Here is a 15,218-nt window from a genome sequence, read left to right as displayed (position 1 = left end):
ATGGAGCAACTAATAAATAATAAATGAGCAAATTTCATTCTCCTTTTCCATTGGGTTATTTAAAATCTAAAGCTTTGAAAATACTTTCATGCATCTAGAATTTCTGAAATTATTTCCTCTGTAAAAAATGAAAGATATTTGGACATACCTAAATAGAAGACAGTTTATAATAACTGGTACCTAAGTGATGAGATAATAGTAAATTGACCAAAAATAGAGTCTAAAGTATCATGGAAATTCTTACACAGCTTGTCTTCTCAAACTTTTAAAATGTATCATTGATCCTCTACTGGGAAAACAAATTTGTCAGGACTTGTTAGCTACAGTTTGGTCTCTTCTAATTGAAATGGAGAAAAATAGTTTCTTTAAAAATGTCTCATTGCTTAATTTTGAAATCATAGTTTCAAAATGATCGTGTTGTGATCAATTTTTAATGGTGTTGCCAAAACTTATTTATCATGAAATCACAATATATACACCTAAACCTTAAATTTGTCATGATACAAAATAGAACATCTTAATTTTTAAAATTTATGATCCTTTAAATGCATTTAAGGGCCAAGAGTGTATCCTAGTGGTAAGTTCTGGGTTCAATTGCTTGGTACCACCTATTAAGAAACAGCCGAAGTGGTGTTGTGGCTCAAATGGCAGAGGGCTAACCTTGATAAAAATGTTCAAGGACAGTGCCCAGGGCCTGCATTCAAGCCCCAGGACTGGCAAAAAAAATTAAAAAAATTAGGTACATTTAAATTTCAGGGAATACACAATTACTTACATGTTAATTTTAGAGGAATGAAGGCCCTGATCTTACAAATAAACTCACTCCATTATTACTAAACACAAGAATTAAACAAATGTCCTTGCTATATTTTCACTTCTGGAGTACACTGAAATACCCATAGAACTCCATGGAACACACGTTGGAAAATAGTACCTAATACCTATTTATATTTAAAATAATAATTTATGTGTTTGAAAAACTAATGTCTGGAAGGATGCTTGAAATACTGACTATCAGGAGTTAAAATAAAATATTGGAAGGACATAGATCAAGGTCATTCAACTCACATGTTTCTCTCTGCTGTATTGAAAAGGGACTCTCTCTACAGTTCTCTTTACCCTTTAAAGAAGTTCTTCCCAAAATTGCAGTTACCTTAGGTTCCCTTATAAAATTTCATTAACCAAGGAAGTTAACTCATAGAAAAGAAAATTGGAGCCAGGTGCTGGTTTCTCACACCTGTGCTACACAAGAGGATGAAATCTGATCATGCTCAAAGTTAGCTGGTGCAGAGAAGTCCATGAGAGTTTTATGTCCAATTAATTAACAAAAAAACTATAATTAGATGTATGATCAAGTGATAAATGCTAAATTTGAATGAAAAATGCTAAGCCATGGCACAAGGATTTGTATTCAGTTCCTAATATAGGAACACACACACACACACACAGAGAAGACTGGAATATCTCTACCTATTACACAAAATATGACAACTATTTTCAGAGTCTTAAAGACTACAGAACATGATCAAATTTGTTTTTAGACCTGTTCTGTTCTTTACACCTTCCTGTACCTTGATCTCATCTTCAAAAGATTACTGAAATTTTGTTCTTGGGATCCATTCATATTTTCCTTTGCTTTACTTTTTATCCTCCTCTTAATCCTTCTCCCTCTCCCCCCTTCCCCTCCTTTGCCACTACTTCCTCTGCTTCCTGTATTTTTAGAATGAGTTATTGTGTCTTATTTTCACTATTTTAAATTTAATTTAATTAATGAGGAGGGCAATGTTGGAGGGGTTGCCATTACATAAATATGATAATGAGTACATTCCTTTTTAAACATTGTTACCCCTCCTCTGTTTCCCCACTTTCCCTTCTTGCCATTCTTTCTCCCTTCTCTTCCTCCTCCTCCACCTCCTTTTTCTCCTCCTTTTCCTCTTCCTGTTCTTTTTGGAAAATTTACTTGCTATTCTTACTATCATTCTAAAATTACATATAATTTCTCTTTTTCTCTGTTGTGAATAGGGTAATTAAACTGCAAACATCTCCTACATCTTTGAGTTTTCAATAATTCCCATGTTTCTCAGGTAGATGTGCACATTAATGAATCTGTATTCTTTATTTGCTATTGATTTTTCTGTTATCTTTTTGTCTCAGCAGATTCAGATTTTGAACCTTCACAGAAAAAAATTGAACTTGCCAACAAACTCAATAGGGAGGAAAAATGAAAAAATGATTTCTTTGTTGTACCTGTGGTTGAGGATGCATCCAAATTTCCACAGTCATCGACTCTTTCATAGGAGTGCGAGATCTTACCATCTCCTTCATTTGCTTTAGAAAAAAAAAAGCAAGTGTTTTTAAGCAATTTGTTATAAGTAAATGCACAGTGAAAGTCACAAATATAATTGTACATAAACACATTTTTAAATAATCATTTTCAAGACATTATTTTATTCAGTAAATAGGGTATTGAGAGTTGAGATATTCCATGCAAATAGAGTATTGAGGGTTGAAACATTCTTGTCTAGAATATATACAAGAAAGTAGAAAAAGGGAAATTACTTTTTATGAATCTAGCATATGTTATAGCTATGTGTTCTATTATACATATGGTTAAATTGTGAACAGCAATGCAAAATATTTAAAAATATTTAATTCATTTAAGCTTCAAAGAATTACAGTCCAATATTTTATAAATCAATATCTTAAACACTAAGTTTCTGAGTGTATCATGGATACGAATTAAAATCTATCATATGTGTGTTCTATCACAATTCAAATTTACCATATTCCATATAAATTATTTCCTATAATAATGAATGAAATAATATGAACAGACATTTAAGTGCTCACGTACCAACCCACAATAATGAAAAGATTTGTAGCTACAATTGAATTTATCTAAAAACAAAGTATATATTATTTGTTTTAAAATACAGAAAAAATATGATACACATATTCTTTATAGTTGCTATCAGTATGTGTCATAAATTATTTGGTTAAACTTCATCATTTGGTGCATGAAAGGAGAAATGTTTGTATATAGTTGAGAAAATCTAAATCCAATTGAGTGACTAATGGATTCTTTAGTGTTTCGGTAGCAGAGAGGAGTGCTTCTGTCTTCATGTCACCCTCTTTGAACTTCATGCTTTTGTTTCGTGTAATAAAATTTGCAGGGCCATCTTTACTATGTGACAGTGTTTTGAGGTCTTATACATATCACCTTACTATGAGAGTTTTTTTTTTTATTTTGCCAGTCCTGGTGCTTGAACTCAGGGTCTGAGCACTGTCCTTGGGTTTTCTTCAAGGCTAGTGCTCTGCCCCTTGATCCTCAGCACCACTTCTGGCTTTTTCTATGTATGTGGTACTGAGATGTCGAACCCAGCTCTTTGTGCATGCTAGGCAAGCATTCTACCACTGAGCCAAACTCCTGGCCAGTTTTATTTATTTTTTAAAATGTATTTGTAAGCCAGGTGTGGTGGCTCATGCCTATAATTCTAGCTAATTGGGAGGCTGAGATCTGAGAATCGTGGTTCAAAGCCAGCCTGGGCACTAAAAAGTCTGTCAGACACTTATCTCCACGTAATCTTGAGAAAATCAGAAGTGGCCCTGTGGCTCAAGGGGTATGTTGGTAGCCTTGAGCTGAAGAGCCCAGGGACAGTGCCCAGGCCCAGAGTTCAAGTCTCACGATCGATAAAAATTTATTTTAACAAAATGTATTAAGCAATGCACTTAATCAGTGTTACTTCTTTCAACATTATCACACATCTCTCCCGTACCCGTACCCACCCCTTTCCTTATTTTTCTTCATTTTGTAATATATATGTATATATATATATATATGTTTGACCACCATTTCTTTTTATTTCTTTTTATTTCTTTTTATAACTAAGTGTGGTCATTAGTCGAAATGATAAAAGAAGTATGAGGAATTGAGTAGGAAAGTTTTAAAACAAATATGACAAAATGAAATATGTATGTTAATTTTATCAAAAGAAACAACCATTATATTGTTTGACTGGAAATCAACAACTGAAAGGAATAGAAAGTTAAAAGAGAACATCTCATTATATCAGAACTTACTCACGAAAAATAAAACAGTTTGTAACTCAAGCAAGTTCCAAGATCCACTTTTTACCCAAGCAAAGAAAGCTACTTAATGATGGTGACTTGTGCTAAATATGTGACTAAACTCTTTTACCCTGCTCCTTGGTTGAAAAATGAGTCATCTTCTGTATAATGTGGTAAATCAAAATAAGCTAGTATATGTACATACATGTGTTTACATATGTATATGCATATATACATATATTGATAGATATATACTGAACTAACACAACATGGTGATACGTTGATAAGAGAATTTAGAATTACCTAAGTGCATGTGAAGAAGACCATTTCATTGATGAAATATATACAAACCCATTCACTGTAATAAAGTTACACTACATCAACATTACACTTTTTTATATTTAGTTGCTTTCCATTCTTGCAAATGTTGTGAATCTTTTCTCATTTAAAGGAAATGTTTACTAATCCTGAAAAATGTGGGAAAGATAGTTAAATATCATCAGTGAACTATGGTTTGAAATTTAAGATAAAGGGTAGGAGACAGAGGCTAGGGAGGGAAGGTTTTAGCAGAAAAGAATAACATAGTCAAGGAAAATAGAACATAAATTTGTTTCAGATGACTAAAAGTAGAAGAAATACAACAGAATTATACAATAAACTTATGTGTAAAGAAATGAAGCATATAAACTTATTGGAAATGTAAAAATAAGTGGTGAGTTTACATTTGTATCCAAAGCAAAATAGAAACATTCAAATGTGCCTGAAGAAACAAGTTGTGAATTATATGAATTTTTCAGTAGATCTATGCTTAGAAGTTACCTTTAGAGCTAGGGAGGAAGGAAGATGGCGCCGAGACAATAGGGACGCTGCCTAGCTTTCTCTGACAAAAAGAGAGAACCAGGGAGTTCCACGAGCCAACTACCTAAAGAAATCCACAACAACAAACTCAAAAAGCAACGGAGAAAGACTCAAACCAGAAAAGAAATCCAGATAAAGCTCACATCCAACTTTCTAAAAGAATTCGGAACACAAGGACCCCTCCCCCACCTCTCTCCCAAAGCCTAGGAAAGCCGCGATAAGCGGCAGCTGGCGCCAGACCGTCACGAAAAGCGTGATAACACCAATCAAAACTTGTGAACATCTAGATTCTGCCAGCTACAGAGGTCTAGGTTGGTTATATCTGAAAAACTATAATCGTGTTTAGTATTAATCTTGCTCCCATTTTCAAATGGGCAGAACAAGAAACTCAAGAAAAATGTCAAATCAAGAAACAAGATCTCCCACCCCCCCCACCCAATGTAAACAGCTAATGGAACAGTCACTGGCAAACCTAGAGGAGAGTCTTCCAAGTGCTGTAGAAATGCAATTGATAAACATCATTAATGAAAAATGTGAAAATATAAAGAAAGAGATAAGGGAGGAAGCCATAGCTAAACAAGAGGAAAACATGAACAAGGTGATAAGTGAAAAAGAAGAAGCCATAAAGGAGGCCATAATAAAGGTTGTTCAAAGAAAGATGGATGAATTCATAGAATCCACAAATAAGAAGGTGACCGAACTCCAGCAAATGTTCAAAGAAAATAAAGCTACTGAGCTAACTACTCAAATGGAAATCAAGGAGCTAAAGAAATTCATACATGATCTAACAGAAGAGATGCAAGGCATCAAAAATGAGCAATTAGTAGCAAGGGAGATGAAAAATAAAGTAGATAGCTTTGATAGCAGGTTAGACAATGCAGAGGAGAGAATTTCCGGGGCTGAAGAAAATTTAGTTATTATAGAGAAAGAACAGAAAATGAGTCAATCCAAATCTAGGAAAAATGAGAGAGCACTTCATGAGTTCCAAGATACAATTAGGAAGCCTAATTTAAGGCTAATTGGTATTGAGAGGGTCTGGAGAAAGAGGTCAATGGTATTGGAAATATACTTCAGGGAATCATCTCAGAGAATTTCCCAAATATCCAGAAGGGCAGGCCCATCCAGATACAAGAAGCTTTTAGAACCCCAAACAGACCTGACCAGAAAAGAACATCCCACCGCCACATCGTAATCCGAACTGGATCAGTAGAAACCAAAAAAAGGATCCTAAAGGCAGCCAGGGAAAAGGGTTCAGTAACCTATAAAGGAAAACCAATCAGAATAACCCCAGATTACTCAGCAGAAACCATGCAAGCAAGAAGTGACGGGAAGCATATATGTCATGCCCTTAACTCAAATAACTACCAACCAAGAATATTGTACCCAGCTAAGCTCTCATTCATAACTGAGGGAACAATAAAAACATTCCATTCCAGGGAAAAGCTGCAACAATATGTCACAACAAAACCAACACTACAGAGAATTCTGAAAGATGTTCTATACATAGAAAACCAAAATAAATGCAATATAGGGAAAGAAATGGCATCTAAACAGCATACCACCTAAGGACCACAAGAACTGTCAAGACACAGGCCCAAATAAAAGCTTTTAAAAATGGTAGGACCTAATAAATATCTCTCAATCCTCACTCTCAATATCAGTGGACTTAACTCTCCAATTAAACGGCATAGGCTGTCTAGTTGGATCAAAAAGCAAGAGTCATCATTCTGCTGTCTTCAAGAAACACATCTTACCCAAAAAAACAATCATCTTTTGAAAGTGAGAGGTTGGAATAAACTCTATCAAGCTAACGCCCCCCATAAACAGTATGGAGTTGCCATCCTCATATCAGATAAAATAGACTTCAAACTAAAAATTAGTAAGAAAAGACAAAGGAGGTTACTACATACTACTAAAGGGATCTTTCCTCCAGGAAGACATAACGATCCTAAATATTTACACACCCAATCCCGGAGCTCCAAACTTCATCAAGCAAACTTTACTTACACTGAAACCATACATAGATCGAAATACAGTGATTGTCGGTGACTTTAACACACCACTTTCACCTATGGACAGATCAACAAGGCAAAAACTCATCAGAGAAACCTTAGAACTGAACAACTATATAGACCAACTAGATCTAACAGACATCTGCAGAATATTCCACCCAGCAACAACACAATATACGTTTTTCTCAGCAGCACATGAACATTTTCCAAAATAGATCACATCTTAAGCCATAAAACAAACCTGGACAGATTTAGAAACACTGAAATTATTCCATGCACACTCTCAGACCACAAAGGCATCAAACTGGACCAACAAAAACCCTGTAACTCATGGAGACTGAACAACACATTGTTGAATCACCAATGGGTCATCGAACAGATCAGAACAGAAATCCAACAGTTTATGAAATTTAACGGTAAGGACCACACAAAATACCAACTCCTTTGGGACACAGCAAAGGCAGTACTCAGAGGAAAATTTATAGCGCTGAGTGCCTACAACAACAAGTTGGAAAAATTGCAAAAAACAAGTTAATGTCTCACCTTAAGCTCCTGGAAAAAGAGCAACAAACCAACCCTAATCCCAGTAGAAGAAAGCAAATTATTCAAATCAAAGCAGAATTAAATGATTTGGAATCCAAAAAAACTATAGAAAGAATCAACAAAACAAGGACTTGGTTCTTTGAAAGAATTAACAAAATTGACAAGCCCTTAGCAAATCTTACCAAAAAAAAAGAGAGTATATCAAAATAAACAAAATCGCAGGCGAAAATGGTAATATCACGACAGAAATTACCAAGATCCAGAATATCATGAGGGAATACTCCTCAAACCTTTATGCCAACAAATTTGAGAATCTAGATGAATCTAGCCAATATTAACATACACACACTGAACCAAGAAGAACTAAGCCAACTCAACAGGCCTATTTCAAGCTCTGAAATAGAAATGGCAATTAGAGAACTTCCACCTAAGAAAAGCCCAGGGCCAGATGGATTCACAGCTGAATTCTATAAGGTCTTCAAAGCAGAGCTCACACCAATATTCCTCAAGCTCTTCAATGAAATTGAAAATGAAGGTTCCTTACCAAACTCATTCTATGAAGCCAGTATAACCCTCATCCCCAAACCAGACAGAGATTCATCAAAGAAAGAGAACTATAGACCTATATCTTTGATGAACATCGATGCAAAACTTCTCAACAAAATACTGGCCAACTGTCTACAACAACTCATCAAAAAAATTATACACTATGATCAAACTGGATTCATCACAGGGAGGCAAAGCTGGTTCAACATGCGCAAATCAATTAATATAATTCAACATATCAACTGGAGCAAGGACAAAACTTACATGATTGTCTCAATAGATGCGGAAAAGGCATTTGACAAGATCCAACACCACTTTATGTTAAAAGCTCTGGAGAAACTAGGAATCCATGGAACATTCCTCAATGTAATAAAGGCTGTGTATGAGAAACCTACTGCTAGTATTACACTTAATGGTGAAAAACTAAAGCCATTCCCTCTAAAATCAGGAATGAGACAAGGATCCCCACTCTCTCCACTACTCTTTAACATAGTACTAGAATTCCTAGCCAGTGCAATAAGGCAAGAAGCAAGCATAAAGGGGATGCAAGTAGGGAAAGAGGAAATAAAACTATCCCTCTTTGCAGATGACATGATTCTGTATTTAAAGAATCCTATAGACTGTACTCCCAAGCTCCTTGAGCTGATTCAAAGCTTTGGAAGAGTAGCAGGCTATAAAATCAACCCTCAAAAATCAACTGCCTTCCTTTATGCCAACAGTGAGAGGAACGAGGCAATAATCAGGAAAGATACTCCTTTCACTATAACCTCAAAGAAAATAAAGTACCTAGGAATTAGCTTAACTAAGAATGTAAAGGACCTTTTTGACGAAAACTTTAAAACCCTAAAAAAGGAAATTAAAGCAGAACTAAGAAAATGGAAAAACCTCCCATGCTCCTGGATTGGAAGAATCAACATTGTGAAAATGACAATCTTGCCAAGAGCTATCTACAAATTCAATGCAATACCCATCAACATCCCAATGTCATTCTTTAAAGAAATAGCAGAGGCAATCCAAAATTTCATATGGAATAATAAAAGACCCCGTATAGCAAAAACACTTCTTAGCAGAAAGAACAGCGCTGGAAGAATTTCAATTCCAAACTTTAGACTCTATTACAGAGCTATAATTCTCAAAACAGCTTGGTACTGGCACAGGAACAGGCATGAAGACCAATGGAATAGAACTGAGGACCCAGATATTAAACCACAGACCTATGGCCACCTAATATTTGACAAGGGAGCCAAAAAAATAGAATGGAAGAAAGACAGCCTCTTCAACAAGTTGTGCTGGCAGAACTGGTTAAGCACCTGCTGAAAACTAAAGCTGGATCCTTCTTTGTCACCTTGCACTAGAATTAACTCCAAATGGATCAAAGACCTGGAGGTAAAAGCTGACACACTAAAAACTCTACAGGAAGGAATAGGAGATACACTAGGCCTCCTTGGCACAGGTCGAAACTTTCTTAATAAGGACCAAGAATCACAACAAATCAGAGAAAGTCTGGATAAGTGGGACTGCATTAAACTGCAGAGTTTTTGTATGGCAAAGGACATAGCTAGTAAACTAATCAGGAATCCTACAGAGTGGGAGAAGGTCTTCACCAACCAAACAACGGACAAAGGCCTCATATCTAAAATATATCAACAGCTCAAAAAATTGAATCACTCCAAAACTAACCTCCATAGTAACAACCATCCCATTAAAAAATGGGCCAAAGACTTAAAGAGAGTCTTCTCTGAAGAAGAAACAAAAATGGCCTATAGACACATGAAGAAATGCTCAACATCTCTGGTCATAAAAGAAATGCAAATCAAAACAACTCTAAGATTCCACCTCACTCCAGCTAGAATGGCCAGGATTAGGAAAACGAATGACAACAGATGCTGGAGGGGATGTGGCCAGGAGGGAACACTACTACACTGTTGGTGGGAGTGCAAACTCGTTCAATCACTATGGAAAGCAGTGTGGCAGTGCCTCAAAAGGCTAAACATAGAACTCCCCTATGACCCAGCAATTCCACTACTTGGCATTTACCCAACCACCCAGAAACAAGGACATACTAAACCCACTAGCACAACAATGTTCACTGCAGCACTATTCACCATAGCAAAGATATGGAACCATCTAGATGTCCCTCAGTTGATGAGTGGATCAACAAGTTGTGGTATTTGTACACAATGGAATTCTATGCTGCTGTCAGAAAGAATGACATTGCCGCATTTGTTAGGAAATGGAAAGACTTAGAAAAAATCATATTAAGTGAAGTAAGCCAGACTCAAAGGAACTTAGGCTCAATGGTTTCCCTCATTCGTCATAATCAGTAGAAACCTTGGGCTCTACTAGCAGAGATTTGCAATAGAGCAAAATCTGGATACATAAGGACATATAATGTAAAGCTAATTGAAAGGACCTCCAGGATAGTGAAACAAAAGCCATATAATGAATGATTGTTGTCCTTAATGTACTATGTTGTCTCTCATCTCCTTTCCTGTCCCTTGGTTATCTCATATTGGTATAGTATCTCACTTTGTTATCTGATATATTGAATTTATTTGTATTTGGATATTTGAAATTTGATAGGGAAGGTGGGAAAACCAAGACGGGTGGGGGGGTGTGGGGGGAGGGAAACGGGTACCAAGACATGTGAAAGGGTATCAATGTATGTGAATTAATGCACCTTCTATCTGGCAAATATCATGTAACCCTTTTACTAATTACAATAAAAAAGATATTATCTTTAACTTTTATAATTTGTCTCCTTTAGTTCCGTATTATTGCACATTTTCAGAATCTGATTTAAATATTCTCTTTCAACTCTAAGCTATTAAATGTCAGTCTGGGATTTCTTGTGTCAAATGCACTATTATATATTCAAATGAGTGCTGAATTAATTAGAGGTGTATTTAAGTTGGCTAACAGTTTTAAAATATGTGAAAATCCATTGTCCATTTAAAATTTGGCAGCTAAGTATATTTGTCGTATAAAAGGGCTTTGATATTAAAGTAACAGATAATATTTTGAAAAGGAATTACTTAGAAGTAAACGTTTCCTTATTCCTGGCTCTGTTCTTCTTGATTCTATTCCCCTGAGCATCAAAGCCCCACAGTTATAAAATTCAGAATTAGGAAGTCATCTAATAGAACAGTGCTAATATACACAAAATTTAGAATGCAGGTGAGCTAAATTGCAATTTTAGGTAAATTAGTGGTCAAATAAATTCATGCTTTACTGTTTCAAGAAAATTAGTTATAGTTGATCACTGATATCTGAGAAATAAAATTCAGATTTGCATTTCTATTTTATATGTTTCACATACTGAATGTAGTATACTAACTTTCCTTTTATGGAATTAACTGTCAAGCAGTCAAGAAAAGAGGGAAGTGATTTTACAATTATCCTAGACTTTGAAGATTTAAGCCTCATTTTAATTCAGATCATATTAAGGAAGTGCTCCGTGCCAAAATGTGAGGAGAAACGTTTAACAATGATCTTAAACCATTTTGAAAAGTGTCTCTGGCGTATTGATAATAACAGAAATTATACCTCAAAGAAATTTATGTAAAATATTGCATTTGATTATTCCAGAATTAGATATGGAGTATAATTCACACAGCAGCTCCGGGAGTTTGGCGTAGTGGTAGAGTGCTTGCCTAGCATGCACGAAGACCCGGGTTCAATTCCTCGGCACCACATATCTAGAAAAAAAGCCAGAAGTGGTGCTGAGGCTCAAGTGGTAGAGCTCTAGCCTTGAGAAAGTCCAAGGACAGTGCTCAGACCCCGAGCTCAAACCCAGGAATTGCAAAAAAATAATAATTCACACAGTAACAGAAAATATAGTGTTATTTAAAAATATATTAACTTCTTCAAGCAGTGGTATATTATTTTGCCATCAATGCAAGCTTTTTCTAAAGAAACAGGCATAAGCAAAAGAAAATGCTTTGCTGTATAAGATATTATTTAGAATTTTGAAATTTAAGAGTTGAAAATTAATTACAGAAATTCAGTGTAAATGCCCCAAATTCAATTAAATCTCCCTAAATTTTCCCCTTAAGTATATGAATTATGAAATTCCTTTGAACAAAAGGGCTCATTAAGTAAAATGATTTGATTAAAAGTTCAAAAATTTGATTAAAAGTCTCAAAAATACATTATTGTTTCAAAATTTAGCCAAAGTAGAATACAGATGAGGTTCAATATATTCACTTACATTTTTTCTAAATTATGGCAGATTTTCCAAGATAAATGTGAGTGTGCTTCCATTTTCTAGGCAATCATACATACCCTAGTATGGCAGGTTTTACAAATATAGTACATGTAAATTTGTTACAAACATCACCCTGTCAATAAAATATAATTAAAAATATAAAGAACCTTTATTATAGATTAATATATATCTATGACATACAATTCTTGACCTTAATAATAATTACATTCTAAAATCTAAGTGCCAGAAATTTTATAGAGAGATTCCCTTCTTGAATATTTGTTTGTTAAACATGTCATTTGAAATATGATGTAAAAAATCAATGTTAATAAATTCTTTAAAGAGAAAATATTTAGAAACAAAAATATAAGAACCATCAAAAAAGATAAACAACAAAAAACTTAATGGTGCAAATAAGAAGATTAGTTATACAATTGACAATTTTCCCAAACTTCAAAATGTGATAGTCAATATGAGTCACATTCTGAGTGTCAAAAACATAAGTGAAGGTAGATGTAATGCTAAGTTGAATATTGAAAGATTAAAATGAACTAGCTAATTAAAATGTTATAGAACAAAGTTAAATTTGTGTAAATGTCAGTGAAGGTTCTTGGGTAAGAGAAATTGCATTGAATAGATGTAATGATATAATCTGAATTTGTGTAATTGATTTAAATACTCATGTATTCTTAATATAGTAAATATTACAAATTGGAAGTATGAAAATTTTCTTACTATGAACTACATAGAATAACGTGCTTCTGAACCAACTTGCAACCTGAAGATGACATAACATCAGAAAATGTACAATTTATTGACATTTTATATCCAGTGCTAATTGACACACATTGGTCAGAACTAGACAGACATGGCAATTTATATTTACAAGCATTATGGGATAACATTCAGAATGTTCCATAACATTGCAAATCCAGAGTACCTAGGTGGTGGTATTTATCCTTTTATTTTTGTTTATTTTTGTTGTTTTTCCTACTTGCAAATTTCTATTAAGAATCATAAATTTCTAAATTTCATTCCCATTGATAAAATATACGTGAATGATTTAACACTATGTTGCTGTAATGTACAATTTACTTTAGACAATATTTTTCCTTGGATAACTGCCATTATCAAAACTACAATGTCTTAATAATATAAAGCTGGATTATTCCATAAGCTTGACCAATAAACTTCAGCCTTGTCTGAGACTCTCTGAACAGGTTTACGATTCCTAGAAAAATGAGGTATTTCTTCTGAATGTAGTTAGACACAAAGGAAATATAGAAAAAACTGAAGAGTAATTTGGGAAGGATATATTCATTTACCCATACGGTTTCCAGGGATTCTGCCAAAAGCAAACAGCTATTTTGAAATTGTCTTCAGGGTAACAAATCACCAGGAGGAAAATTCAACACGCTTGAAGCACTTAATGAGATCTTTCATCTTAATCATCAATTTAAGTGTGTGTTGTGTATATCTGTGTGTGCAAGTGTGTGTGTGCACGAGTGTGCACGCATTTTGGCATTTTGAAAAGTGGGAATGTTACAGAAGGAAGATGAATTAACACTTAGAAAGCTCAGCGGTTTAACAAAACCTGACATGAGATTTGCCAGATGGTTTGGTATAGGATTGTAAAACTTGAAACTAATCTTCATTTAAGAGTTTTAATGGTTGTATCCTTCTTATAAAGCCTCCTGCTCTTCTGCTAGGGTGATTCTGAAAAATTATAGATCAGGCTTTAAAGAACAGCTTCTATGAACATTCTCCTTAAGTCTCAGCTAAACTAAGCAAGAAGATTACATGTTATTATGATGTAGTACAGCAGGATTTTTTCCCCTGAAAACATAATGATGTGGAAAAGGATAAAGCTATCATTCTTTGCAAAGAGGCCATCCACAGAAACATAGAAGAACAATGCTTTTCACATAGATTAACACGACATGTTGAGATGTTCACATAGTGAATATTCTTTCTTTGTCTCTGTGAAGAGCTCTTATCCTGACTAGCATCCAGATCTAGATAGCAAGACAAGATGATCATGTATCACTGTGAGTGAGCCTGCCCTGGGGCACCCAGAAAATTATAGCTTTCACAGAAGTTACTCACAAAAAAATGTTGATTTCTCAGGTGATTTATATTACCACCAGGTTGTCACTTTCATTTCAAAAAGTACTCATTTGATATTTTCAACATTTTATTATTCTAAATTTAGTAACTTACATAATTGTCAAATGAATGAGTGACAATGTATTAATATAAGCATATATTTCTGTATGTCTTTTTTCATATTTCAATACATTGAAGACCAAGTAAAATCTCTCTACCATAAAAACGAATATGGACCTGGAGTTTGGCCTCGTGGTAGAGTGCTTGTCTAGCCTGCATGAATACCTGGGTTCAATTCAATACCATTTTCATAGGAAAAGCTTGAAGTGGAGGTTCAGCTCAAGTGGTAGAGCTCTAGTCCTGGAAAGTGCTCAGATCTTGAGTTAAAGACCCAGGACCAGCAAAAACAAACAAACCAATAAGACCAACAAAAAGAAGCAATTGGCTTCAATTGTGCAATAAAAAATACATATTTTAGAGTAGTTGAGGAAATTCAAAAGGTTTATTTAATATCATAACATTTAAATTTTCTTTTTTTAATTATCAGCTTACCAAAATTACATTCCAGTCACTAAAAATATATGTTTTACTAATTTATTATATTTCTTACTTTCAAATCATTGAGAATAGATCAAGTTCCTCAAACTGAACATGTAGTTTAAATTAATGACTACTGTTTATACATTAAGACCGAAATCCAATTAATGCTGAATAAGCAGAAAGGCATAAATGTAAAATTCATGAAAACAACACCATATATTTTGCTAGTACTTACTTAATGATTCTCATAATCTGTCTCATAATCTGAAATATTCACATTTAAAGCGATTATATTGATGATCATGTTACTATGAATTTTATATATATAATGAAATTAT

At 34.4% G+C, this 15,218-nt stretch overlaps 1 protein-coding gene across 1 annotated transcript in view; it reads right to left on the bottom strand.

Moving 5' to 3' along the window:
- The window catches only part of Pcdh11x (protocadherin 11 X-linked), a 571,726-nt gene that overhangs the window by 334,024 nt on the left and 222,484 nt on the right, over positions 1-15,218 (bottom strand). The window contains exon 3 of the mRNA XM_090325895.1: positions 2,248-2,328. Coding sequence (XP_090182021.1) covers positions 2,248-2,328 — 81 coding nt within the window. The remainder of the gene's footprint in view (positions 1-2,247; positions 2,329-15,218) is intronic.

This window comes from Megascapheus bottae, chromosome X (assembly GCF_031878675.1).
Source record: "Megascapheus bottae isolate mThoBot1 chromosome X, mThoBot2.hap1, whole genome shotgun sequence".
In the NCBI taxonomy this organism is placed as follows: domain Eukaryota; kingdom Metazoa; phylum Chordata; class Mammalia; order Rodentia; family Geomyidae; genus Megascapheus; species Megascapheus bottae.
This window is presented reverse-complemented; position numbering and strand designations above follow the sequence as displayed.